Source organism: Mustelus asterias, chromosome 2, assembly GCF_964213995.1.
Source record: "Mustelus asterias chromosome 2, sMusAst1.hap1.1, whole genome shotgun sequence".
NCBI classification, from domain to species: domain Eukaryota; kingdom Metazoa; phylum Chordata; class Chondrichthyes; order Carcharhiniformes; family Triakidae; genus Mustelus; species Mustelus asterias.
Window position 1 is genome coordinate 140229802 of NC_135802.1, and position 26557 is coordinate 140256358.

Below are 26557 nucleotides of genomic sequence, written 5' to 3' on the forward strand. Positions count from 1 at the left end.
TGCCGGCTAAAGTTGACGCTCATGAAACTGATTAGGAAAGTGACTGAAGTGCAGGCGACGGGATAATGAACTAATTGGCTAGTGGCGTTCCGCAAGTATTTGTGTGGCGTCTCAACTATTCACTGCATTTATCACCTGCTTAGATAATTGGATAGAAAGCCACATATCTGAGTTTGTTGATGACACAAAGATAGGTGGCATTATAAGCAGTGTAGGCGGAAGCATAAAGTTATTAAGCAATATTGATAGATTAAGTGAATAAACAAAACTGTGACAAATATATTTCAATGTAGGCAACTGAGAGGCTATCCACGTTGGACATAAGGAGGATAGAAGAAGGTACTTTCCAAATGGTGAAAAACTAATAATTGTGGAGGTACAAATTGTGGCGGCCCATTCATAAAAATGTGATGAACTGAAGACAATCAAAAGGCGAATGGAATCCTAGCGTTTCGCCCTTGCGGGCTAGAGTACAAGGGGCAGAAGTCATGTTTCAGCTAAACAGAATCCTGGTAAAACCACTGTTGGAAGGCGGCAAGCAATTCCACATTTTAGGATGGATATATGGGCGGCACGGTTGCAAAGTGCTGCCTCACAGTGCCAGGGACCCGGGTTCGATTCCTGGCTTGGGTCACTGTCTGTGCGGAGTCTGCACGTTCTCTCTGTGGGTTTCCTCCCACAGCCCAATAGATGTGCTGGTTAGGTGCATTGGCCATGCTAAATTCTCCCTCGGTGTACCCAAACAGACATGGGGATTTTCACAGTAACTTCATTGCAGTGTTAATGTAAGTTAATGTAACACTAATAAAATAAACTTTAACTTAAATTGGCCTTGAAGTGAGTGCTGCACAGACTTACTAGAATGAGATCTGGACGTCAAGGGTTAAGCTACGAGGAGAGATTAAACAAACTAGGGTCCCGGAATTAGAAGGGTAAATGGTGATTTGATTGGCGTTTTTAAGATATTGAGGGGAACTGTCAGCGTAGGAGAGAGAGAGAAACTATTTCTGCTGGTTGGCGAGTATAGGGCTGGGGAACAAAGTATAAAAGTTGAGCCTTTTGTTTCAGCAATGAAATTTGGAAACATTTCTAAACACAACAGTTAGAAGAAGTTTGGACTTTTCTGTAAATGATGGGATGTGGTAAATGGTAATTGATGCTAAATCAATTGTTAATTTTAAAAATAAGATGAACAGATTTGTGTTAACCAAGCGATATAGGGCAAAGGCAGTTGTATAGAGTTATTTCACTGAGCAGCCATGATCTATCTCATTGAATGACTGAATAGGCTTGAGAGGCTAAATGACCCATTCCTGTTCCTATGTTGCTGCAGAAGTCTACAAAACTAAGGAAGACCAAAATGCATGGTATGAATTTAAACAAGGCTGTTAATTTTTAACTTGAGGCATTACCGGACAAACAGCTGATGTCAGCTACCAAACACAAAGAAAGCAGAGGAATTTTGAAACAAAAGTGTAGCTAAGAGTTGTAGATTTTCGAAGCTTAAAGCAATGTGGCCAATGATTCGGTGTCACGTCATTCCTTGTCCCGTTGCCAACTCTGCCCTGTTGGTTATTGGCACAAACGGCGGCAGTTTGTTCAAAAGAAAACACTGCGTGCCAAAAGCATTTACCAAACAATTAAATTGCCTCATGCTCAAAAGAATTGGCATTTGAGAAGCACAAAGAACCAAAGAAAGCAATTGCAGGGACTTAAGTCTCAACACGTTTCGGTTTGTGCTCATTTGTAACTGGAGATCAGCCGATGTGAGTGAGGCAGGATCAGGGGGAAAGCCCACAGCAGGAGAGGAAGCTCAACTGTCCCGATGCCAGAACAACAGGAAACAAGCACTTTGTGGGGCTTTTTTGCGTTGCTGGTGGGAGAAACCCCTCGAGGTTCAGCGACCCAGATTGCATTTTAACAGCATTTACCCTCGCTTTACATTTGTAACATTTGAGCATGTTTCATATCTCTTTGAGGCTATGGCCTCGAGTGCGGTGTAATCCAATTGGAGGCGGAGTGATGCTGGAAAGTAAGCCCTGTACATGTTTTGTTAGCTGATAACTATACTCGGCAGCCTAATTATCATGGAAATACTTGCTTTTAAAAGGAAAATGTCCCCAGGCAGATTAAGTCAATAAAGGATACTGAACAGGAACAAATGGATTAAGGGGAGATTTTAATTCTCAGGAGGGGAGGAGGGGTTGGCTGCTGCCAAGTGGTTTCTAACATTCGATGTCGGAATAAAGACAAGCCTAAACCGAGTACCAGGCAGAACGCTTCTGCCCAGTCGCAGCTGCTCACTGAAGGTCTTCACAGAACAATGACCTCAGTCCTCACAATGGCTCAATTTGGAAGAAGGTGCCAATTTAAGACAAATCATATGCTGTCATTTGTTTGCCAGATTGCTTCCAATTCATGAAAGCATTCTTCCTGAATTTCACTACACAAACAGCAGGTAGATCTAGCCCAAGATGGGGTGCAGTGCCTCATCTTGTCAGCTTGGATCTTGTTTGTCTCCCATGGGGGACCATGAATTGGATTCAATCGGAATTTGAATTTGATTTTTGGAGCAAGCAAGGAATGGATTTGCCCGGCCCGTTCTGAACATTGGCTTTGTAACTTTAAGGATGGAGTAAAAAAATTTAAAAAACAACAGGTTTCTTCAGGTTATGAGGTGCTGTTTTTGAAAAGTTAGGTAACTCTAGTCAACGAGGAATTACATTGCATTTACTGCACAGGAATTGGTCATTTGGCCTAACTAATTTCTGTTCAGGTTTTTGCTCCACTCTTGCCTCCTCCCCCTCGACTTCATCCAGTCAGTCCTCCTATTCCTTTCTCCTTCATAAACATATGTGGCTTCTCATATTATTCACCTCAACTGTTCCATGTGGTAGTGAGATCCACATTCTACCACCCTTGCTTAAAGCAGTTTCTCCTGACTATGCAGTGCAATTAGACACTAGAAATATTTTTGTTTTGGTTTGACGTCACAAACACTTTCCCACAACAGACACCATACAACGAAAGCAGAAAGTGTTTGGACATGTGGCAGCACCTAGTGCGTGGGGGATAAGTTATGCATTTAGAGAATCATTTCATCCGGGTTTTCCTGAGTGACTCTATTCAAAATATTCATCGAACTTTCTCTTTTCAGGTCATGACTGAGCTGCCTATCCAGTTGCAATGTTTGTGTTTTTCTATATGATATTGAAGGCTTTATTGATGACAAACTATGGAATCATATTGCTTGAAGGTTATCATAGAATTCTTACAGTGCAGAAGGAGGCCATTCAGCCCATATCTGCATTGATTCTCCAACAGAGCATCTCACCCAGATCCCACCTCTGTAACTCCACACATTTACCCTACTAATTCCCCGAACCTTAACATCTTGCAACACTAAGGGGCAATTTAACATGGCCAATCAACCTAACTTGCACATCTTTGGACTGTGGGAGGAAACCAGAGCAACTGGAGGAAACCCAAGCAGACACGGGGAGAATGTATAGGCTCCACACAGACGGTAGCCTGAGGCCGGAATGAACCCGGGTCGCTGGTGCTGTGAGGCAGCAATGCTAACCACTACGCCATTGGCCGCCCTTTTGCGCTAGAACTCTGAACCTCACATATATTCCTGACAGTGGAAAGCTTTTGACTTTTAGGTTAATATTTGCTGAACCCATCAAGCTCAGTGGATTGAATTTTATGGCCCCGTCATGGAGGAAGTGGGACTGGAAAACACGGTGAGCCATTTGAAAGTCCGTTGACTTCGACGGGAGTGGAAAATTTCCACCCAGTAGTTCTCACCAATAAAAGTTGACAGATGTATAAAGGCTGGCCAAGAACAAAATACAACTGTATAAATGGAAAAAAATGTAGATGAGTAAAGCTAAAATCAAAATTGAAAATGGTAGAGATACTTAGTGGGTCAGGCAGGATGGAGGAAGAAACAAGTTAATGGAAAATAGCAAATCTAACGCCTTTATTCAAATGCCTTTTGGAAATCTAAGTACATCACATCTACTGATTTCCCTTTATCTACATTGCTTAGTTCCTCGAAGAACTCCAAAAAATTTGTTAAACACAATTTCCCTTTCACAAAACCATGTTGACTCTGCCTGATCCCATTATGACTTTCTACGTTTTCTGCTATAACTTCCTCAATACAAAGGAGGGACACAGAAAGCAGGAAATTATAGACCAGTTTGTCTAACATCTGTCATAGGGAAATTGCTAGAATCCATTAATACTGAGGTGTTTTAGTCAGGAGGCTAAGCTTCGCCTCATCGTAACTGCATTAAATCTGCTCAAATTTAGGTCACATTGGCCCCTTGGAGCTATCAGGTAGAGAAGGTTTTTTTTCTAATTCTATTGATTGGATTCAGATCCAGAAGGACAGGTGACATGCGTCACTGTCTGTTGCCTGCATTTCCCCTTTTTTACTGCACTAGCTGCCATAAAGCAGGCAAGTGTAAAGGGTTCGATGGAAAATGATGGGTCGGGTCAGGAGTTTGGGTTGGTAGGGTGGGGGAGGGCTTATTGGGCACTCCAGCCAGGTGGAGGGCATTGGGTTGGTTGGGGTCCAACTGAGTCGGATTGGAGGGGGGGGGGCGAGCGGTGCAGCTGGGACAAGTTGGTTCACGGAGGTGGGTACGCAGTTGGGTTGGGGTTGAGAGTCAGGCCTGCGGGTTGGGGAGTATCATGTGGATGGAGGAATGGGGAATCCCATGGGGATGTAATTAGTTGTGGGGGGGAGGAGGGGGACAGAGGTTCCCTGGGGATTGGTCTGGCTGTAAAAATTGTTAAATAGTTAAAGTACGTGGAAGTTAGAAGAGGTTTTATTTCTTCTAACTTTTTCTGAGTATCCATTGGCCGAACCTGTCTGGAACAAGCTGCCAGAGGTAGTAGTAGAGACGGGTACAATTTTGTCTTTTAAAAAGCATTTGAACAGTTACATGGGTAAGATGGGTATAGAGGGATATGGGCCAAATGTGGGCAATTGGGACTAGCTTAGTGGCTAAAAAAAAATGGGTGGCATGGACAAATTGGGCCAAAGGACCTGTTTCCATGCTGTAAACCTCTATGATTTTATGACTCTAACCCCGGTGGAACCATCTGAAGTTAGTGATTAAATCACTTTTTGGGTGGTCTTTGATATTGTTCTAAGCAGCAATGCAATTCTAGATAAGTGGCAGTAAACCAAAGAACCATCAAGTTCAGATTAACTGCATCAATCATATGCAGAGAGAGGATCTTCTTGTGCATAGACCCTTTCACGACCTCAGAATGTTGCAAAGCATTTTACAGCGAAGGGAGTATTTTGAAACCTAGTCACTGGGAAACGCAGCCACTGGGAAACGCAGCAACCAATTTGTGCACAGGAAGTTGCCAATTACATAAATGGCCATTTTTTTTCCTTTGCTCTTGTAGTGATAAGAGTAAACGAAGAGAAACTTTCCCAGGCAGCAAGGTCAATAACCAGAGGGCACAAATTTAAGATGACTGGCAAATGAATCAGAGGCAATGCGAGGAAAACCTATTTTGCGCAAGGCATGGTTAGGATTTGGAATGCATTGCCTGTTAGGGTGGTCGATACAGAGTCAATCAAAATTATCAAAAGAAAATTCAATGTGGATATGGGGAAAGAGCAGGGTGTAGCTACCTGGATTACTATTCAAAACAACAAGCACAGACTCGATATGTGGCTTCCTCCTGTATTGTAGTTTTGTATGTAGGTTGCTCAATAAATATTGGCCAGAAACACTCTGCTCTTATTTGAAGTCGTGTTTTGGTAGCTTTTACAGACACTTGAGGAGGCAGGCAAGATGTTGGTTTAATATTTGTCAGCAATGAGAGCGCTATCAGCTTAGCAATGGTGGACACCTATGATCATTTTCTTAGTTCATCAATTCTCTCCTTCCTGTTGAAATTTCCAGATACTTTACAACAACAGGAAGTAAACATAGAGTTTATTGTTAAGCAACATTCTTAAAAGGACAGCCTGTTGTAGATTTAAAATACAGAACTCTAATGCCACTTACCACCACCAGCCGTACATCGCGATGCTATCTCCCACAGAACTAGTGCCATTGAATATACATCGGTCTGTTTGAACGCCTCAATGTCTTCCAGGTTAATTCGTGACTCCAGCACCTCGGGTGCCATATACCTGGCTGTGCCAACCTACAAAGGACAAACAAAAAGGGTAAAACACATCAGGTATCGTACAGCAAACAGCACAACTTGTAATGAAACCCAGCACAACTGATGGGACTGAAGCCAAGAACAGCATCTTATATTAATATAGCACCTTTAACATAATGAATCATCTGAAAGCACTTTTATAAGAATATTATTTTAAAAAATTGACACTGAGCTGCATAAGACAGGAGACCCAAAAATGAAACAAAGAGGTAGATTTTAAGGAGTTTTATTTTAGGACTTTTAAGGAGCATGAAAGAGAGGTGGAAAGATTAAGGGAGGGGATTCCAGAGTTTAAGGCAAAGACAGCCACCAACTGTAGAAGGATTAAAATTGGGGGGTGCTCAAGGAGTCAGGTAGAAAAGTGCAGATATCTCGGGAGGGATGGGACTGGAGGAGATCACAGAGATAGGGAGGTGCGAGCCATGAAGGGATTGGAAAGCAAAGACAAGAATTGTAACATTGAGGCATTGCTTAACCACCATTGGTCAGTGAGCACAGGGGTGTTGGCTAACTGGGGTTTGGTGTAAGGACATGGACAACAGTGTTGGGAGGCCTCAGATTTACAGAGAGTAGAATGTGGGAGGTCGGCCAGGAGGGTGTTGGAATAGCCAAGCCTGGAGTTAATAGAATTGTGTGCGAGGGTTTCAGCAGCAGATGAGCTGATAGGGATGCCGATTCGGGTAATGCTAGGCAAGGGAAATAAACTGTTATGGTGACGGCACGGCAGTGGGAGCTCAACTCAGTCAAACATGACACCAAAGTTGCAAACAGTCTGGGTGTCTCTCAAGACAGTTGTCAAGTAGAGAAATTGAGTCAGTAGCCGGAGAATGTTCTTTGGAATGGGCACCAAAACAAATGGGTTCCATCTTCCCAATATTTAATTGGATAAATTTCAATTAATCCAGTCCTGGATGTGGGATAAGTAGTCTGATGCTTTAGAGACAGTGAAGGAGTTGGGAAGCAGAGCTGGGTGTCATCAGTGTCCACGTGAAGACTAATGTGTTTTCAGATGATGCTAACAAAGGGCAGCATGTTTAATAGAAACAGGAGGGAGGCAAGGACAGATCCCCGAGGGACGAACAAAGGCAATAGTGCAGGAGCAGGAATAGTAAACATCACCGGTGATTCTCTGCCTCCAGTTTGACAGAGAAGAATGGGCTAGGTGATAGCAGTCCCACTGGATGGCAAAGTTGGGAGGAGGATGGTGTGGTTAGCTGTGTCAAAGTCTGCAGAAAGGTTGAGAAGGAACATAGAACATAAAACAGTACAGCACAGTACAGGCCCTTCGGCCCTCGATGTTGTGCCGAGATTTGTCCGAAACCAAGATCAAGCTATCCCACTCCCTATCATTCTGGTGTGCTCCAGGAGCAGGAGAGAAATTTACTTCTGTCACAGTTGCACATCTGTGAGTTTGGTAGAGTTCTTTTGATATTGTGGCCGGGCAGAAACTCTCTGATTGGTGCATTTTGAATGTGACGTTCCGTGAATGTTTGCTGCAAATTTGGGAAGCGACAATCCATTGAAGGGCTTTGGAGAGGAAAGGGAGGCTGGAAATCGGATGGTAATTTGCAAGGACATTTTGTGGCCAAGGATTTTTTTTTGTGAAGGATGTAATGGCAGATTCAAAGGAAAAAGGGACAGTATCGGGAAAGAGAGAGAGAACTGTTTGCAATATCAGCTAAAGTAGGGACCTCAAGGAAGGGAAGTTAGGTGGTCAGTAGTTTAGTGGGAATAGGGGTTGAGGGAGCAGGTAGTGGGTCCGATGGACAAGGGGGGCTTGGAGAACACATGAGACGACACAGGAACTAGAGAGCAATGTGAGTTCAGGCCCAGGGGCCAGTGGCAGGGGTAGGGGGAGCTTTAGAGGAAGTTTGGCCTGGAGGGCTAGGGGAAGTGAGTGAATAGTAGAAGCAGTTGAATGGATGCTGTCAATCTTAGTGACAAAAGTCAATTTTTAAAAATTTCCAATTATTTTCTAGATAGCCAGTTGTTTTTCTTTGACATCATCCAAAATCATAAAATTATAGAATCTACAATGCAGAAGGAGGCCATTTGGCCCACCTAGTCTGTACCAACAACAATCCCACCCAGATCCCATTCCTGTAACCCCCAACATATTTATCCTCCTAATCCCCCTGACACTAAGGGACAATTTAGCGTGACCAATCAACCTAACCCGCACATCTTTGGACTGAGAGAGAAAACCGGAGCACCCGGAGGAAGCCCACGCAGACATGGGGAGAATGTGCAAACTTCATGAGACTGGAATTGAACCCAGGTTCCTGGCACTGTGAGGCAGCAGTGCTAACCACTGTGCCACCCAGAAAATGTTTTGCTTGTTGGTTTCTTATCCCCAGGCAGTGTAACTACAAGCAACCAGGCATTGCAATAGACAGCTATTGAGAAGGCTGTGCAACACCAGCGACCACAAGCTGATTGGAGCATTTCACAATGACTCTCCTTTCCCATTCCTGTGGGTTGGGTCTGGGTCCAAGGGGAGGATGGTATCCAACCCCAGGAGTGTTTGAGGTTGGCAACACCACAATGATGGGAGAGGAAAGTTTAAACAAAAAGTCTTCAAGACCCCAAAGTGATAAAAGATTTGCTTGTGATGGCTCTACAAGTCAACAGATCACAGTTGTCATTCAACTGGTCTGAGGATTCAGCTCTAGTGAACTTCAAAGAGTTATCTGACGGGCAATGAGCAGATTATTGGGTTTCCCAATAAGCTCAGAGTTACATCGCAAAAGTTAGATATCATTAGTTAGGGATGAGTGAGGCCTCCATATTGAAATTAGGGGCCTCAAGCTGAAGAAGTGAGAATGCACTAATTAGCCTTCTGTCTTTCATTTGGGGTATGCGTCTCCTTGACTTCGGACCTGGTGCCACATGAGTGTTCGCTCTGTCTGACGATTTTGACATTGTTATGAAGCCAGGATATATTAAAAATGAAATTTCCATTCCCCATGGAAACTGCGGCTTCGAGACAAAGAGCTCCCATCACCAGTTCCTGTGGACAGTTGGGCAAGGACACTACACATGCAGAATTGGAGAATGAATCAGATTCCTTTAATTTCAAAACCTTCTTTAAGCTAGTCATTTAAAAATATGTCCTAACTTCACTTCCAGTAGATCAATCTGAAAATTAAGCAAAGCTCTGGAGTAAAGCCATGAGAATTGTGTTAGCCACAGGTACCTCAGACGAGGGTGGAGTGGCAAAAAAAATACTTCGCATTTCGCTAGGGAGTACTAAACAGCACTTTAGTTTTCACTGAAGCCATTGCCCAAAAATGATTCAAGGGGCAGCATGATGGCACAATGGTTAGCACTGCTGCCTCACAGCGCCAGGGACCCGGATTTAATTCCGGGCTTGGGTCACTGTCTATGTAAAGTCTGCAGGTTCCCCCCGTGGCTGTGTGGGTTTCCTCCAGGTGCTCCGGTTTCCTCCCACAGTCCGAAAGACGTGCTGGTTAGGTGCACTGGCCATGCTAAATTCTCCCTCAGTGCACCCGAACAGGCGCAGGAGTGTGGCAACTAGGGGATTTTCACAGTAACTTCATTGCAGTGTTAATGTAAGCCTACTTGTGACTAATAAATAAACTTTAACTTCATAAAATCTAATTCTTGACCACCCAAAGGAATGGTTTTGAAAGGCATAACTCCTTCACGACTATTGTAACAAATATGAAGTTTAAAGAGTGTTGTGTGTTGGGACTGCACCTTTAACTTAGGATAAAATGAAGGATATCATGTGACCTATTCTGAAAACTGCCTAGTGACAGCCCTGGAAGATGTGGCTGTTAAAAATTAAAGAAAGGCCTGAGTGGTTTTGCTGGAATGAAGATGTAAAGTGTTTACACTTGGAGGCAATGGCAGCAGCAAAGAACAGTACAGCACAGGAAACAGGCCCTTCGGCCCTCCAAGCCTTTGCCGCTCATTGGTCCAACTGGACCATTCGTTTGTATTCCTCCATTCCCAGACTGCTCATGTGACTATCCAGGTAAGTCTTAAACTATGCCAGCGTGTCTGCCTCCACCACCCTACTTGGCAGTGCATTCCAGGCCCCCACCACTCTCTGTGTAAAAAACGTCCCTCTGATATCTGAGTTATACCTCGCCCCTCTCACCTTGAGCCCGTGACCCCCCGTGATCATCACCTCCGACCTGGGAAAAAGCTTCCCACTGTTCACCCTATCTATATCCTTCATAATTTTGTGCACCTCTATTAGGTCTCCCCTCATTCTCTGTCTTTCCAGGGAGAACAAGCCCAGTTTACCCAATCTCTCCTCATAGCTAAGACCCTCCATACCAGGCAACATCCTGGTAAACCTTCTCTGCACTTCCTGGTGGTGCGGTGACCAGAACTGGACGCAGTACTCCAAATGTGGCCTAACCAGCGTTCTATACAGCTGCAACATCAGACTCCAGCTTTTATACTCTATACCCCGTCCTATAAAGGCAAGCATACCATATGCCTTCTTCACCACCTTCTCCACCTGTGCTGCCACCTTCAAGGATTTGTGGACTTGCACACCTAGGTCCCTCTGTGTTTTTATACTCTTGATGACTCTGCCATTTATTGTATAACTCCCCCCTACATTAGTTCTTCCAAAATGCATCACTTCGCAGTTATGTTTATGGTGGATAGACTAGTAGTCGTCTAAGTCCCAGGAATGTGTTGAGACTTGTGGAAAGTTATACTCAGAACCGTCCATTTACTCCCAAAATAGAATAGAGTTGGAGTTTCAAGGACAGCTAATTGGCATTTCTACCTGGATATAAGGCCTATGTGATTCGCATCACCATGGAGATGGTTTTGAGAGGGGGAAGGGTTTCTGAGACATCCCTGAAAACAGACATACAGGCAGTCAGCCCAAATCCAGAAGGGAGGGAGCAGCGAGAGGAGACAAAATCCTCTTATGTTGAACACACTGGAACAAGGGTGGGAGTTTGCACTTGGACTGAAAGGATCAAATTTCTGAGGATCTGAAATGAAGCTGGAAGATTTGCCTAGCTTGCGTTAGAGGGCAAACCACCAGGAAAACCCCACATCATGAAAGACAGTTCTGAGGTTAAAAGTTACCAGACTGGGAAATGAAAGGAATGGAAGAAAACCCTCAGGAACTGAGAATCACTTTGGACTGGGTCCTGGGAAAATTGAAATACTACTTAAGGGACAGTGAAAAGTATACCTATGAAGTGGATATTTAGGTTGCGGCAAAAGAAAAAGGGAAAAGTTCTGTTTAAAATACAAGTTGCCTACAAAAATAGCGTTTCATCAATAATGCTTTTAGTCTGTTTGTTATAGTAAAAGTCTTGAAACATGAAATCTTGTTGCGTCAACCTTTCAGCTATAAATTGGAAGTTTGAATTTATTTTCTTTTAAGTTAATCAGTCTCTCAGTGGACCTGAACACAATGAGCACTATAAAATTATAAAATCAGGTTAAGCATCCCAACCTCGCATCCAACTACCCCAGCCTAATGTCGTAACCATTTCGATAGCTGCTTTTTAGGCTGAAAAAAGGATGCACATAAAAATAAAGCAAAACGCACCCAGGATCAAAAGCTGGCACCATTTTTTAACCGGGTTAAAGTTCAACAGATTTATTTGGAATCATGAGCTTTCGGAGGACTGCTCCTTCATCAGGTGAGTGGAGGGGTAGGTTTTATAAACACGGCATATATAGGTAAAGACACAACTGCAAGATAATAGTTGGAATGCGAGTCTTTACAGGTAATCAAGTCTTTACAGGTACAGACAGTGCGAGTGGAGAGAGGGATAATCACAGGTTAAAGAGGTCTGAATTGTCTCAAGCCAGGACAGTTAGTAGGATTTTGCAAACCCAGGCCAAATGGTGGGGGTTACATGTAATGCGACATGAACCCAAGATCCTGGTTGAGGCTGTCCTCATGCATGTGGAACTTGGAACATGTGACCAATGGCAACAAGATGTAAGGGTCAGCTGACCCAGTAAACCATGGAACCAATTACAGAGTGATGCAATAGTCAGCTGACGCACTATAAATAAGAACTTATTTGGAATTGCGGGGAGCTTGGAGTGGCCCAGGGTGAGGCCCCAAGTTTGGAGTAACAACATTTCTTTATTAAACCCTTTCTTTGATTTATAACTTGGAGTAAGTTTTGTTATATTTTCATTACCTGCATTTTGAAGAATTCCTTCTGAAGAAACACATGGCACTAATTTGAAGAGGAGCAGGGAAATTCTCTCTGGTGTCTTGACTAAAATTTTTCCCTTAACCAACAACACTAAAAACTGAATAACTTATCATTTATTTCATTGCTGTTTGCGGGTCCTAATTGGCTGGCTTCCTACAATACGATAGTGACAACACTTCAAAAGTACTGAATTGGCTGTAAAGTGTTTTGGGATGTTCTGAGGTTGTGAAAGGCTTTATATAAATGCAAGTTCTTCATTTTTTAAGCGCGTGTGTGAAACACACACATTATATGCTCATTGCGATTGGTTCTACACATCCCTCTGACAAGCTCATGTTTTGGCTCCAGACCAGTGTGAAACTTATGGAATGTAAACTGTGTTTGAATTAGGCCCGAGCTGGCTGTGAAGCAGAAGCCATTCCCCTCAGAGAGACTCACTCCGCTTTAGTCTGGCGTCAGTTTAGGCCCAGACTTCATCCACGTGATAACTGGATTGTTGGTATGAAGTGAAAATGCTTTTGGTCAATTATGCTTCAGTCACATGTTGAAAGCACATATAACAGGCTGCACATAGTGAGACCCCTATTCTCACCCAGAACGGAGATGATTGAGCAATTCCCTCAATCAATCAATAGAATAGATTTATTGAAGCACTTCATTTGTATTATAAAGCCATTCTCCACTCACTGTATTTCCGGCTGATGAATTGCTTTTATCGAGAGAGAAGACTGTAGTTTTGGTCAAGAGTTCTGTTTGCTACAGTTCATAGAGATGCTTTGTGAACAGACTCTATTTGCTAATTAGTAAGTTTTGCCAGCTGTTAAGTCCTGCCCTGCCTCCAATTGATTGCCTGAGACATTGGCGCCAATTGACACTTCACCTATAGTCAGCCTCAACCTCTCCCGACTTGCTTCCATGATCATTATCGTTGCTCGGTATGCATCACTCGTAGTGCAATACCTACCTCACAATCTGACTGTACTTTAAATATACTTAAATTGCTGTAAAATGCTTGGAGACGTCTGGAGATAAGCTGTCTGGAATTCTAGCCTCCCAGCAATGGTGGCGCTGTAAACCAGATTCTCCAATCAACTCTCCCCCACCTCTTAAATGGCCTGCTTTGCTATTTATCAATAAGTAACAACAAAGGGCTTGATCTTACATGGGGAGGGGGAATGAGGTCCGTATCCTTTATTTATTAGCGTTACATTAACACTGCAGTGAAGTTACTGTGAAAATCCCCTCGTCGCCTCACTTCGGAAGACTGAGGAACACCCGAGGGAGAATTTAGCATGGCCAATGTATCTAACCAGCACGTCTTTCGGACTGTGGAAGGAAACCGGAGCACCCGGAGGAAATTCGCTGGCTCTGTGATCCATATCCCAGAAAGGAATAAACCCCCGACCCGTACCCCAGAACTCAGCCCCCGAACCGTACCCCAGAAATCAATGTCCGATCTGTACCACAGCATTCAACCCCCGATCCGTATCTACATGCGGAATGGGAACAATGGGATAATCGGGTAGCTGGCACAAGCACATTGAGCCGTCCTCTATGATTCTATGAGCTCCTCAACATGATACTGATTCCTAAATTTTAAACAAGATACACACTGGAGCTAAAAGTTGTGCTTGCCTAACTATCACAGGTCCGTGACAACTGTCAGAATGCTGCTAACAGGCTACACAGAGAGTGTCTGTTTATTTACTCTTGGGTGGATGGTTTAATTTTGAGCCAGTGGCGAGCTCCACAAGCTCCACCAGTGATTCAGTGTGCTAACAACAAGCCTATTAAATGGAATTGACCTGCTGGCTGAGTGCCCTTTCGCTCTCCTTTATCAGCATGGAACAGTAATGTCTATTAGGTGTCAAATAACATTCCCTGAATGAGGACGCCAGCTTATTAGAAACGTCCGTCTATCATCTTGTGTCTACGGACTTTGAGGCATTTGACCAAGTGTCACATGATAGACTTGTTAAACCTAGAACCCAAGCAATTAAAGGGATGGTGGCACTGTGGCTATGAAATAGGTTAAGGGGCAGAGAGCACAGAGGAGGAGTGAATGGTTGTTTTTCAGATTGGAGGAAAGTATATATTAAGTGTTTCCCCCAGTGATTTAATTTGATTTGATTTATTGTTGTCACATGTATTAGCATACAGTAAAAAGTATTGTTTCCTGCGCGCTATACAAAGCATACCGTACATAGAGAAGGAAAGAAGAAATTGCAGAATATAGTGTTACAGACATAGCTAGGATGTAGAGAAAGATCAACTTAATGCGAGGTAGGTCCATTCAAAAGTCTGATGCCAACAGGGAAGAAACTGTTCTTGAGTTGGTTGGTATGTGTCCTCAGACTTTTGTATCTTTTTCCTGATGGAAGAAGGTGGAAGAGAGTATGTCTCGGGTGCGTGGGCTCCTTAATTATGCTGGCTTCTTCTCTGAAGCAGCGGGAAGTGTAGACAGTGTCAATGGGTGGGAGGCTGGTGTGCGTGATGGATTGGGCTTTGTTCGTGACCCTTTGTAGTTTCTTGTTGTCTTGGACGGAGCAGGAGCCATACCAAGCTGTGATACATCCAGAAAGAATGCTTTTTATGGTGCATCTGTAAAAGTTGGTGAGAGTCGTAGCGGACATGCCAAATTTCCTTTGTCTTCTGAGAAAGTAGAGGTATTGATGGACTTCCTTAACTATAGTGTCGGCATGGGGGGGACCAGGACAGGTTGTTGGTGATCTGGAGACCTTAAAAACTTGAAGATCTCGGCCATTTCTACTTCGTCCCTATTGAAGAAGACAGGGACATGTTCTCCTTTACGCTTCCTGAAGTTGATGACAATCTCCTTTGTTTTGTTGACATTGAGGGGGAGATTATTGTCACCGCACCAGTTCACCAGATTCTCTATCTCATTCCTGTACTCCGTCTTATCATTGCTTGAGATCCGACCCACTACGATGGTGTCATCAGCAAACTTGAAAATCAAATTGGAGGGGATTTTGGCCACACAGTCATAGGTGTATAAGGAGTATAGTAAAGGGCTAAGCATTGTGGGGCACCGGTGTTGAAGATGATCGTGGAAGAGGTGTTGTTGCCTATCCTTACTGATTGGTCTGAGCGCCATGGCTCTTTCTGACATATATTAATGACCTGGACTTCAGTGCGCAGGGGATAATTTCAAAAGATTTGTAGATGACACGTAACTCCAGAAATGTAGTGTGGTGAGGAGAATAGTAAAAGAATTCGGGAGGGTTTTAAATCGTAGATTTAATTTAACGCAGAGAAGTGTGAAATGATACACGCTAGTAGCAGAATGGGGAGAGACAATATATTTTTAAAATATTAAAGAGAGGTACAGGAATAGCTGTGTGGGGTCGGCAGGGTGGCATAGTGATTAGCACTGCTGCTTCACAGCACCAGGGACCCAAGTTCATTTCCGGCTTCGGGTGACTGTGGAGCTTGCACGTTCTCCCCGTTTCTGCATGGGTTTCCTCTGGGTGCTCCAGTTTCTTCCCACAGTCCAAAGATTTGCAGGCTGGGTGGATTGGCCATGCTAAATTGCCCCTTAGTGTCAGGGGATTTGCTGGATTTGCACTAAATTAAATCTATCCTTTTCGCCAGTCAACGAAAACCCTCCTGAATTCTTTTACTATTCTCCTCACCACACTACATTTCTGGAGTTACGTGTCATCTACAAATCTTTTGAAATGATCCCCTGTGCATTGAAGTCCAGGTCATTAATATATGTCAGAAAGAGCCATGGCGCTCAGACCAATCAGTAAGGATAGGCAACAACACCTCTTCCACGATCATCTTCAACACCAGTGCCCCACAATGCTGTGTGCTTAGCCCTTTACTATACTCCTTATACACATATGACTGTGTGACCAAAATCCCCTCCAATTCGATTTTCAAGTTTGCTGACGATGCCACCGTAGTGGATCGAATCTCAACCAATGCTTGTGACACTTTGAACATTTTGATTTTTCTCGGCTAAGTGAAGGGCTATCCGAATCAGAGTTTTTGCATTGGATTTCTGTTGTGGACAGTTCTTCATCTTCAATGCCAACACAACTGGGTTTTGTCTTCCTCACTTGGTCTTTGTTGTTGAGAACACCCAAGTCACTTTCATCGCTATCCAATGTCATTCTCCGAACGTCATAATTTTTTTGCTCTTTTCTACAAGTTTTGCTCCTCATTCTCACTCTCGCCATCCGATTTTGAATTGCTGATTTTGTTCATGTTGCTTGCCTCCCCATCACTGACATATGGGTTATGGGTAAGGGCCTGGGTGGGATTGTTGTCAGTGCAGGCTTGATGAGCCAAATGGCCTCCTTCTGCACTGCAGGGATTCTATGATTCTAGGATTCTAACAGTGAGTTACATTCACATACTCGGAATTCACTACCACAGAAGGTTGTTGAGGCCAAAACATTGTGTGATTTCAAGAAGAAATTAGATATAGCTCTTGGGGCTAAAGGGATCAAAGGATACGGGGGGGATCAGGATATTGAATTTGATGATCAGCCATGATCATAATGAATGGCGGAGCAGGTTCGAAGGGCTCCTTCTTCTAGTTTCTATGGTTCTATATATTTGAAGGTGGTTAAAAAATGAGATCCTTAGCTTTATTAATAGAGGTAAAGAGTATAAAAGCAAAGAAGTTGAGGTAGATCTTTTTGAACGCATGTTAGGTCTTAGCTGGAATATTGTTTTTAATTCTGAGCACCACACTTTTGAAAGGATGTCAAGGCCTTAGACTAGAGTTCCTGGTAACAGTGATGAAGGACTTCAGTCTTGCAGAGAAAGTGGAGAAGTTGGGCTTGTGCTCCTTACGGCAGAGCAGATTAAGACAAAAGTACAAAGAGGTGTTCAAAATTATGAACAGCTTTTAGAGAGTAAAAAGGAGGAACTGTTTCCACTGGCAGAAGGTTGGTAGTCATGATGCGGAGATGCCGGCGTCGGACTGGGGTAAACACAGTAAGAAGTTTAACAACACCAAGTTAAAGTCCAACAGGTTTATTTGGTAGCAGAAGCCACACAAGCTTTCGGAGCTCCAAGTCCCTTCTTCAGGTGAGTGGGAACAGAATTCCCACTCACCTGAAGAAGGGGCTTGGAGCTCCGAAAGCTTGTGTGGCTTTTGCTACCAAATAAACCCGTTGGACTTTAACCTGGTGTTGTTAAACTTCTTACTTAGAAGGTTGGTAAGCAGAGGATACAGGTGTAAGGTTATTGGCAAAAGATGTAGAGGCAACACAAGGCAACTACTAATTTTTTACACTGCAAGTTGTTGTGATCTGGAACATACTCCATGAAAGGGTGGTTGAAGTAGATTACTTTCTAAAAGGAGGTTGTATAAATACTTGAAGGGAAAACATTTACAGTGCTCTGGGGAAAAAGCAGGTAAATGTAACCAGCTGTACCAAAGAGCCAGCCCAGGTATGATGAGTTTTAATGTCTCCTTCTGTTCTGTATCATTCTATGATTCTGACAATATTTACTGATATATTACATTAAAATGCAGCTTAGTAAGACACTCTTTTGTAACATGTTTGAGAACGGTTGTTACTTTTGTAAACTTTCACTGTATTCCTAAAAATAGCTGTAGATATCCCTTTAAAATATTACCAATTGAGCAACACACTGATGAGGGGTTTGAGATTGACCTTGGACTGTTTCTGGATGCAGGCTCGATGATGATCAGGCATCATAATTGAGTTGCCTGAGGTAGGCCTAAAATTAGGCCTCAGGCTTCATTCATCCTCAATGCACAAATGTCAGGCCGTTTCCCCTGCCTGGAAGTAAGGTTCTGGGAAGGAGTAGTGGATCAATAGTGATCACTGCAGAATTGGGATAGTGGTGCTCACCCATAGGGCAAGGTTTTAATTTAACTGATCAGTGTTAAAACTTATCTTTTGTTGGTAGCTGCCAAGGCTATGAAAGAATCCTAAGCAGGCAGGCCCAATATCAGCTTTGTGCAGAAGCAACTTTTCCAAAGAAAATCTTCAATGTGATTCAGATCCCGAATTAACATAACATAGGCAGCACCTTGGCAGACTGGTTAGCACTGCTGCCTCACAGTGCCTGGGACCCGGGTTCAATTCCCGGCTCAGGTCACTGTGTGGAGTTTGCACTTTCTCCCCGTGTCTGCGTATGTTTCCTCTGGGTGCTCCAATTTCCTCCCACAGTCCAAAGATGGGTTAGGTTGATTGGCCATGCTAAATTGACCCAGGTGTCAGGGATTAGTAGGGTAAATATGTGGGGTTACGGGAATAGGGCCTGGGTGGAATTGTGGTCAGTACAGACTCGATGGGCCTAATGGCCTCATTCTGTACTGTAGGATTCTATGATATCCAAAGGTCTTCATGTCTGTTTTAGGAAGCTACCAGGAATGCCTAAACAGATGGGCACAACAACACTACAATGACACAGATTGAGTGTAGGGTATCCCACTGCCAAAATGATCACATAGCTCCAATTTTACATCCATAAAGAGGCACAATGCAAAGCAATTTCTTTGCCAAGCTATTGGGAGAATTAAGATATGCTAATAGCACAGCCTAAGTGACAGAAAATAGCTTCCAATATGGCTCAGGGAGTCACTGAGCAACAGGGGAGATGACCCTCTCAAAGAGATCTGAAATTAAAATGTCAATCAGAATCATTCCCACGCTGCTACCATATAACTAATGGGAGCTGGTTTCAGAGTTACCACTACAGAAGGTCCAGGAATAAATCCCATGAGATTGGGAATAAAACAGATACCAACAAAAATAAATAAGACATTCCATTAATATTGCCAAGAGCTATTGCATTGTTCCTGCCATCACTTGCGATGTTTTCATTTGTACCCATTCAAAACATAACCAATGCACGATGTCTAGGCCTGTTTTAGGTCAAAAATCTCCCAGCTTTCAATCAGTTGTCTATTTATGAATTGAGGGCTCCTCGAAACTGTCCCCTCTTATAACCTGTCTATCCACCATCCCATACGCTCCCTCAGCTCTCAGCAGTCTCTATGTTATACTCAATGTTTCCTTATCTCTCAGGGCCTTTACTACCCACTAAAGATCTCCAGGCTTTTAAAGCCTTCATTTTCCAAGACCCAATTGCTACTTTCCTGATCCAACTTCACTTTCCTTTTATGATGCTTCACTGGGAACTTTGCCACATTACCTTGGCTTCTTAAGAAAGGAGACTTAATAATCGAGTGTATGCGATCTGATCATTGTAGGATCTGTGCGGGAAGAGCACTGACTCACACACACATTGTCCCCAAAACAAAAGGGCAAGGGTGCTATCTAAGGGTTTGTTCATGTGCTTTGAGTACAGACTGTTTAAGCACTGCTCATTCTCTTAACCTCAAGGTAGTGCAGCAGCCATTCAAATGGTCGATTAAGTCCTTGGATCTTACTGCACGATACAACGTTTGGATACATCTGTATGTTGAATCAAGCTGGAAGTGGCAGACTCTGGAGCACTACGTTAACTACGTGACAAGGTAACCAGCTCCTCCAAAGGGAATGACTGAATAACTCATGAGTGGCAAAGGGTACATGAATGGGTCAGTCAAAACTTCCACCAATGTGGAGACTTAACACGAATATTCTGTGGTACTCCTTCAATGTTAGAATCTGCAAATTATATTGCACAGGGGACACCATTTGGCTCATCATCCCAACAGCACTTTCTCACTAGCAATTAGGGTTGGACAATAAACACAGGCTTACCCAGTGATGCCCACATCCCAGGAATGAATACAAAAAGCACCATGCCTGCATTGGCTCAGAGAGCTACTAAACTAACCCAGTCCCCTGACAGCTACCAAACCTGCCTACTGCCCTGACAACTACCAAACTAACCCACTCCCACGACAGCTACCAAACTAACCCAGTCCCCTGACAGCTACCAAACCTGCCTACTGCCCTGACAGCTACCAAACTAACCCACTCCCACGACAGCTACCGAACTAACCTACTTCCGTGGCAGCTTTTCCAGAGTGGGTGCGATGATGGTTTCGTGCTTGGTCGAAGCAAACCTCAGAGTTGATATAGCCCCAATACTCCAACATGGTCTCTCATGTGATACCAGCTTGTGTATCACTCCTCAGGTAGATTAGGCTCTAACGGATAGGACAGAGAGGAACCCTTTGCAAGCTCCATTACTAACTGCAATCAACAATCATTTACATTCCTACAGGGCCTTTTGTTGGAGTATTATCAAACGTAGTTTGACGTCGAGCTGTGTAAGATGTTATTAGGACAGGTGAACAAAAACGAGGCCAAACAGGTTGACTTGACTGAGCATTTGAAAGGAAAAGGTAGAGAGATAGAGGGAGGGAATTCCAGAGCTTGAGGCAACCTCCTCAATCCAAACCGTTGAAAATTTGACACTTACCTGCCCACTGTTCGCTAAATCATCCACAGAGAGTGATGACTCCAACCTTAAGGATAATCCAAAGTCACACAGACAACACGTCAGGTCGTTTTTCACCAGAATGTTGGAGCTTTTCAGGTCTCTATGCGCAATGGGGATCTTTGGTCTCCCGCAGGGTGTGTATTCACTGTGTAAATGTGCAATCCCTCTGGCCAGCGATCCGCCCAACAGGCACAGGTCCTCCCAGTTCACCACATGCCTGGTGAGGTAATCTTGCAGGTTGCCCTGGGGGTGATAGGCTGTGATCAGCCAGTATTGCTTGCCCATTTCTGTCTCGCGTTCTTCCGCAGTCAGGAACTGCAGCACGTTTTCATGCTTCAGGTTGACGTCAGAGAAGATCTCCTTCTCGTTCTTCCACGACATGTACTCGTCAAAGTGGAAGATCTTGGCCGCCACCGTCTCGAACTGCTCCGAGGTGCTCTGCCTCAGCTTGGCCTTGTAGACCTCGGCGAAGCGCCCCTTGCCCACCACCGTGTCGAGCTCCAGGGGCAGCAGCTCGGTGTTGTGGTTGATGTTGTTGGCGCAGGTGGAGCTGATGTCGGACTGGTCGTCGTCGAGGTGCATGGCGCTGCCCTCGCTGCGCTCGTTTGGAGGCCGGCGCCGGCGACCTGGCTTCCTGGCCTTCTGATCCTTTGCCCACTCTTTGTTCAGCTTCCTCCGTCTCTGGACCCGGTACCAATAGAAGGCGAGGATCACCACGGATGCGAGGATTAGCAGTGGGACAAGAGTTACAAGAACAACCTCCAATATCACTTGCTTGTCCAGTATCACACCTAAAGGAGAGAGGGAACATCGGAGCTGTAACAAAGTATATCGACACAGCAAACTCTGTCAGATAGAGCTAGCAAGGTAAATCTCTTAAAAACAAGCAGGATCTGTAAAAGAACTCACTTGACTCATGTCAATTCAGTGCAGTTTAAACTCCTCTTAAAAAGCACAATCAGAAAATAAAATAAATGAAGCGTATTCCACTTATTATTAAATTATTAACAAGGCTACGGACCAAGCGCTTGGAAAAAAAGGGATTAGAATAGATAGGTGCTTGATGGCTGGTGCAGACACGATGGGCTGAAGGGCCTCTTTCTGTAGGTAAAACTCCATAACTGTGTGATACATGGGGGTTACCAAAACTGACCAGTGCTTGTGCGACACGGTGGCACAGTGGTTAGCACTGCTGTCTCACATCGCCAGGGACCCGGGTTCGATTCCCGGCTTGGGTCACTGTGTGTGTGGAGTCTGCACGCTCTCCCTGTGTCTGTGTGGGTTTCCTCCGGGTGCTCCGGTTTCCTCCCACAGTCCGAAATATGTGCTGGTTAGGTGCATTGTCCATGTGAAATTCTCCCTCAGTGTACCTGAACTGGCGCTGGAGTGTGGCGACTGGGGGATTTTCACAGTAACTTCATTGCAGTGTTAATGTAAGCCTACTTGTGACACTGATAAATAAATAAACTTTAAACTTAAAATAAAACTGCTATAGCATAAAGCCCAGCTTTTTGGATCCCCATAAGCCATGGTGATTTCTTGACCAGTTGCAGACATGCCACATACTGAACATTCCCTGGACTTGGGAGAATAGTCGATACAAACAGACTGCACCGAGACTGATAACCCTCAGAGTGGACAGCTGCTTGTTCTTTTTATTTTTTCAAATACTTCAACAATTTTAAAGCAGTGTCAACTCAGTCCATAGTTCTCAGCTGGTGTGGGAAGCTTTTAGTTTTCATGCGATCCTCATTTACAGCTCCTTCTTTGGCTCACCGTCCTTGTCAGCTGTGGCTCGATGGTAGCACCCTCACTTTTTGAGTCAGGAAAGTCGTGGGTTCAAATCTCACCCGAGAGACTTGAGCACCCAATCTCGGCTGGGACTTCCAATGCCGTACCGCAGGGAGGGCTGGACTGCCAGGGATGTTGTATTTTGGATGGAATGTTAAACCAAGCCCCCATCAGCCCTCTAAAAGCTAAAAGATTCCACAGCACCAATTTGAAGAAGATGGGAGTTCTGCCCATTGTGCGGGTCAATATGTATCCTCAATCAAAATCACTACAACACAGTCCATCACACAAACCAGCCTCCCATCCATTTACTCTGTCTACACTTCCCATTGCCTTGGAAAAGCAGCCAGCATAATCAGAAACCCCACGCACATACTCTCTTCCACCTTCTTCCATCAGGAAAAAGATACAGAAATCTGAGATCATGTACCCACCAACTCAAGAACAGCTTTTTCTCTGCTGCCATCAGACTTTTGAATGGACCTACCATATATTGAGCTGTTTTTTTCTTTACACCCTATCTATGACTGTAACAACAATGTTCTGCACCCTCTCCTTTCCTTCTCCCTTATGTACTCTATGAACGGTATGCTTTATCTGAATAGCGTGCAAGAAACAATACTTTTCACTGTATTCCAATACATGTGACAATAATAAATCAAATCATATTATCCAGTCATTTATCTCAATGCTGTTTGTAAGATCTTCCTGTATCCAAATTGGTTGCTACATTTCCCAGCATTACGACAGTGGTTACACTCCATTGGCTGTACCAAGCTTTGAGACATCCAGAAGCCACAAAAGGCACTTTCTTTTTGGTTTGATTTATTATTGTCACATGTATTGGGATACAGTGAAAAGTATCGTTTCTTGCGCTATACAAACAAAGCATACCGTTCATAGAGAAGGAAAGAAGAGAGTGCAGAACGTAGTGTTACAGTCATAGCTAGGGTGTACAGAAGGATTAACTTAATGCAAGGTACGTCGATTCAAAAGTTTGATGGCAGCAGGGAAGAAGCTGTTCTTGAGTCAGTTGATACGTGATCTCAGACTTTTGTATCTTTTTCCCAACAGAAGAAGGTGGAAGAGAGAATATCCGGGGTGCATCGGGTCCTTAATTATACTGGCTGCTTTTCCAAGGCAGTGGGAAGTGTAGACAGAGTCAATGGATGGGAGGCTGGTTTGCATAATGGATTGGGTTATGTTCACGACCCTTTGTCCTATGGTAGCACAGTGGTTAGCACTGCTGCTTCATAGCTCCAGGGACCTGGGTTCGATTCCTGGCTTGGGTCAATGTCTGTGTGGAGTTTGCACATTCTCCTCGTGTCTGCGTGGGTTTCCTCCGGGTGCTCCGGTTTCCTCCCACAGTCCAAAAGATGTGCGGGTTAGGTTGATTGGCCATGCTAAAATTGCCCCTTAGTGTCCCGGGATGTGTAGGTTAGAGGGATTAGCGGGTAAATATGTAGGGATATGGGGGTAGGGCCTGGGTGGTCGATGCAGACTTGATGGGCCAAGTGGTCTCTTTCTGCACTGTAGGGTTTCTATGATTTCTCTGATTCTTTGTAGTTTCTTGCGGTCCTGGGCAGAGCAGGAGCCATACCAAGCTGTGATACAAGCAGAAAGAATGCTTTCTATGGTGCATCTGTAGAAGTTGGCGAGAGTCAAAGCAGACATGCCAAATTTGCTTAGTCTTCTGAGAAAGTAGAGGAGTTCTTTAACAGTATACAAACAGAATTGTACCAAGAGATTCTCATCAATCTCACTGTTCCGACTGCACAAGGAAGCATGACCACATAAGCAAATCACACCTCATCCAATACTCAGCGGGGCCAGTTTCAGGGGAGTTAAAAACATGGAGATGTGATCCGAATCAGACAGGACTTTACTTGTCACACGTCCTGGGTTCTGCTCCAGGGCAGTGGAATCATCTCCCCAAACTAGTAAAAGCTGGGATCGCTTAAGGGAGCTGACAGCGTCACAGCATTGGCAAATTTACTGCTAAAAAGGCTTGGGGATTTTCCAGCCCTTCCTGTCAGCGGGGTCCTCCAGACCCGCTCAAGATAACACCCCGGTGGCAGGTTCCCTGGTGGAGGGTCCAGAGAGGCAGGCAAATCACCGCACACATCGACAGGACTGGAAGATCCTGCCGGTGGCTGCTGGTGAGCCACCCCCACTGCTGGAAAACTCGCCATGGGGGAGGTTGGAAAATCCCGCTCTTTGCTTCAAAAAGCTTGCTCTATAGTCAATCAGTGCTTTAAACAGACTCGCGGTTCAATCACTGTCTTCCAATGAGAGTGTTGACAGCAGCTTTTTTAGGCAGCGCTGGACTCTTTATCTTTCTCTCCACTCGACTTGCAGAGAGGGGAATGTGCCTCGTAAATACATTCCTGCAGAGTGCTGTGAAATTCATACAGAGCAGGGCGGACTTTCCAAGAACTCATTAACTCTTCGTCTGAGACAGAGAGCCTGAACGATATTTACACCCTGGTGAGGCTACCCCAACTAGATTAGACCCAGGAGTGTGAGAGAGGGGGGTGGGGGTGGGGGGGGGGGGGGGGGGAAGAGAGAGGGAGGGGTGGGGGGGAAAGAGAGAGAGAGAGGGAGGGGTGGGGGGGGAGAGAGGGAGGGGTGGGGGGGGAAAGAGAGAGAGAGAGGGAGGGGTGGGGGGGGAGAGAGGGAGGGGTGGGGGGGAGAGAGGGAGGGGTGGGGGGGGAAAGAGAGAGAGAGAGGGAGGGGTGGGGGGGGAGAGAGGGAGGGGTGGGGGGGAGAGAGGGAGGGGTGGGGGGGAGAGAGGGAGGGGTGGGGGGGGGAGAGAGGGAGGGGTGGGGGGGGAGAGAGGGAGGGGTGGGGGGGAGAGAGGGCGGGGTGGGGGGGAGAGAGGGCGGGGTGGGGGGGAGAGAGGGCGGGGTGGGGGGGAGAGAGGGCGGGGTGGGGGGGAGAGAGGGCGGGGTGGGGGGGAGAGAGGGCGGGGTGGGGGGGAGAGAGGGCGGGGTGGGGGGAGAGAGGGCGGGGTGGGGGGGAGAGAGGGCGGGGTGGGGGGGGAGAGAGGGCGGGGTGGGGGGGAGAGAGGGCGGGGTGGGGGGGAGAGAGGGCGGGGTGGGGGGGAGAGAGGGCGGGGTGGGGGGGGAGAGAGGGCGGGGTGGGGGGGAGAGAGGGCGGGGTGGGGGGGAGAGAGGGCGGGGTGGGGGGGAGAGAGGGCGGGGTGGGGGGAGAGAGGGCGGGGTGGGGGGGAGAGAGGGCGGGGTGGGGGGGAGAGAGGGCGGGGTGGGGGGGAGAGAGGGCGGGGTGGGGGGGAGAGAGGGCGGGGTGGGGGGGAGAGAGGGCGGGGTGGGGGAGAGAGGGCGGGGTGGGGGGGAGAGAGGGCGGGGTGGGGGGGAGAGAGGGCGGGGTGGGGGGGGAGAGAGGGCGGGGTGGGGGGGAGAGAGGGCGGGGTGGGGGGGGAGAGAGGGCGGGGTGGGGGGGAGAGAGGGCGGGGTGGGGGGGGAGAGAGGGCGGGGTGGGGGGGAGAGAGGGCGGGGTGGGGGGGAGAGAGGGCGGGGTGGGGGGGAGAGAGGGCGGGGTGGGGGGGAGAGAGGGCGGGGTGGGGGGGAGAGAGGGCGGGGTGGGGGGGGAGAGAGGGCGGGGTGGGGGGGAGAGAGGGCGGGGTGGGGGGGAGAGAGGGCGGGGTGGGGGGGAGAGAGGGCGGGGTGGGGGGAGAGAGGGCGGGGTGGGGGGGAGAGAGGGCGGTTGGGGGGGGGAGAGAGGGCGGGGTGGGGGGGAGAGAGGGCGGGGTGGGGGGGAGAGAGGGCGGGGTGGGGGGGAGAGAGGGCGGGGTGGGGGGGAGAGAGGGCGGGGTGGGGGGGAGAGAGGGCGGGGTGGGGGGGAGAGAGGGCGGGGTGGGGGGGAGAGAGGGCGGGGTGGGGGGGGAGAGAGGGCGGGGTGGGGGGGAGAGAGGGCGGGGTGGGGGGGGAGAGAGGGCGGGGTGGGGGGGA

General features: G+C 46.2%; 1 protein-coding gene across 1 annotated transcript in view; it reads right to left on the minus strand.

The window, feature by feature from the left end:
* Positions 1-26557, minus strand: part of tgfbr2b (transforming growth factor beta receptor 2b) — a 77703-nt gene that overhangs the window by 14518 nt on the left and 36628 nt on the right. The window contains exons 4-5 of the mRNA XM_078242185.1: positions 20775-21586; positions 6045-6186 (exon numbers count right to left, since the gene is read on the minus strand). Coding sequence (XP_078098311.1) covers positions 6045-6186; positions 20775-21586 — 954 coding nt within the window. The remainder of the gene's footprint in view (positions 1-6044; positions 6187-20774; positions 21587-26557) is intronic.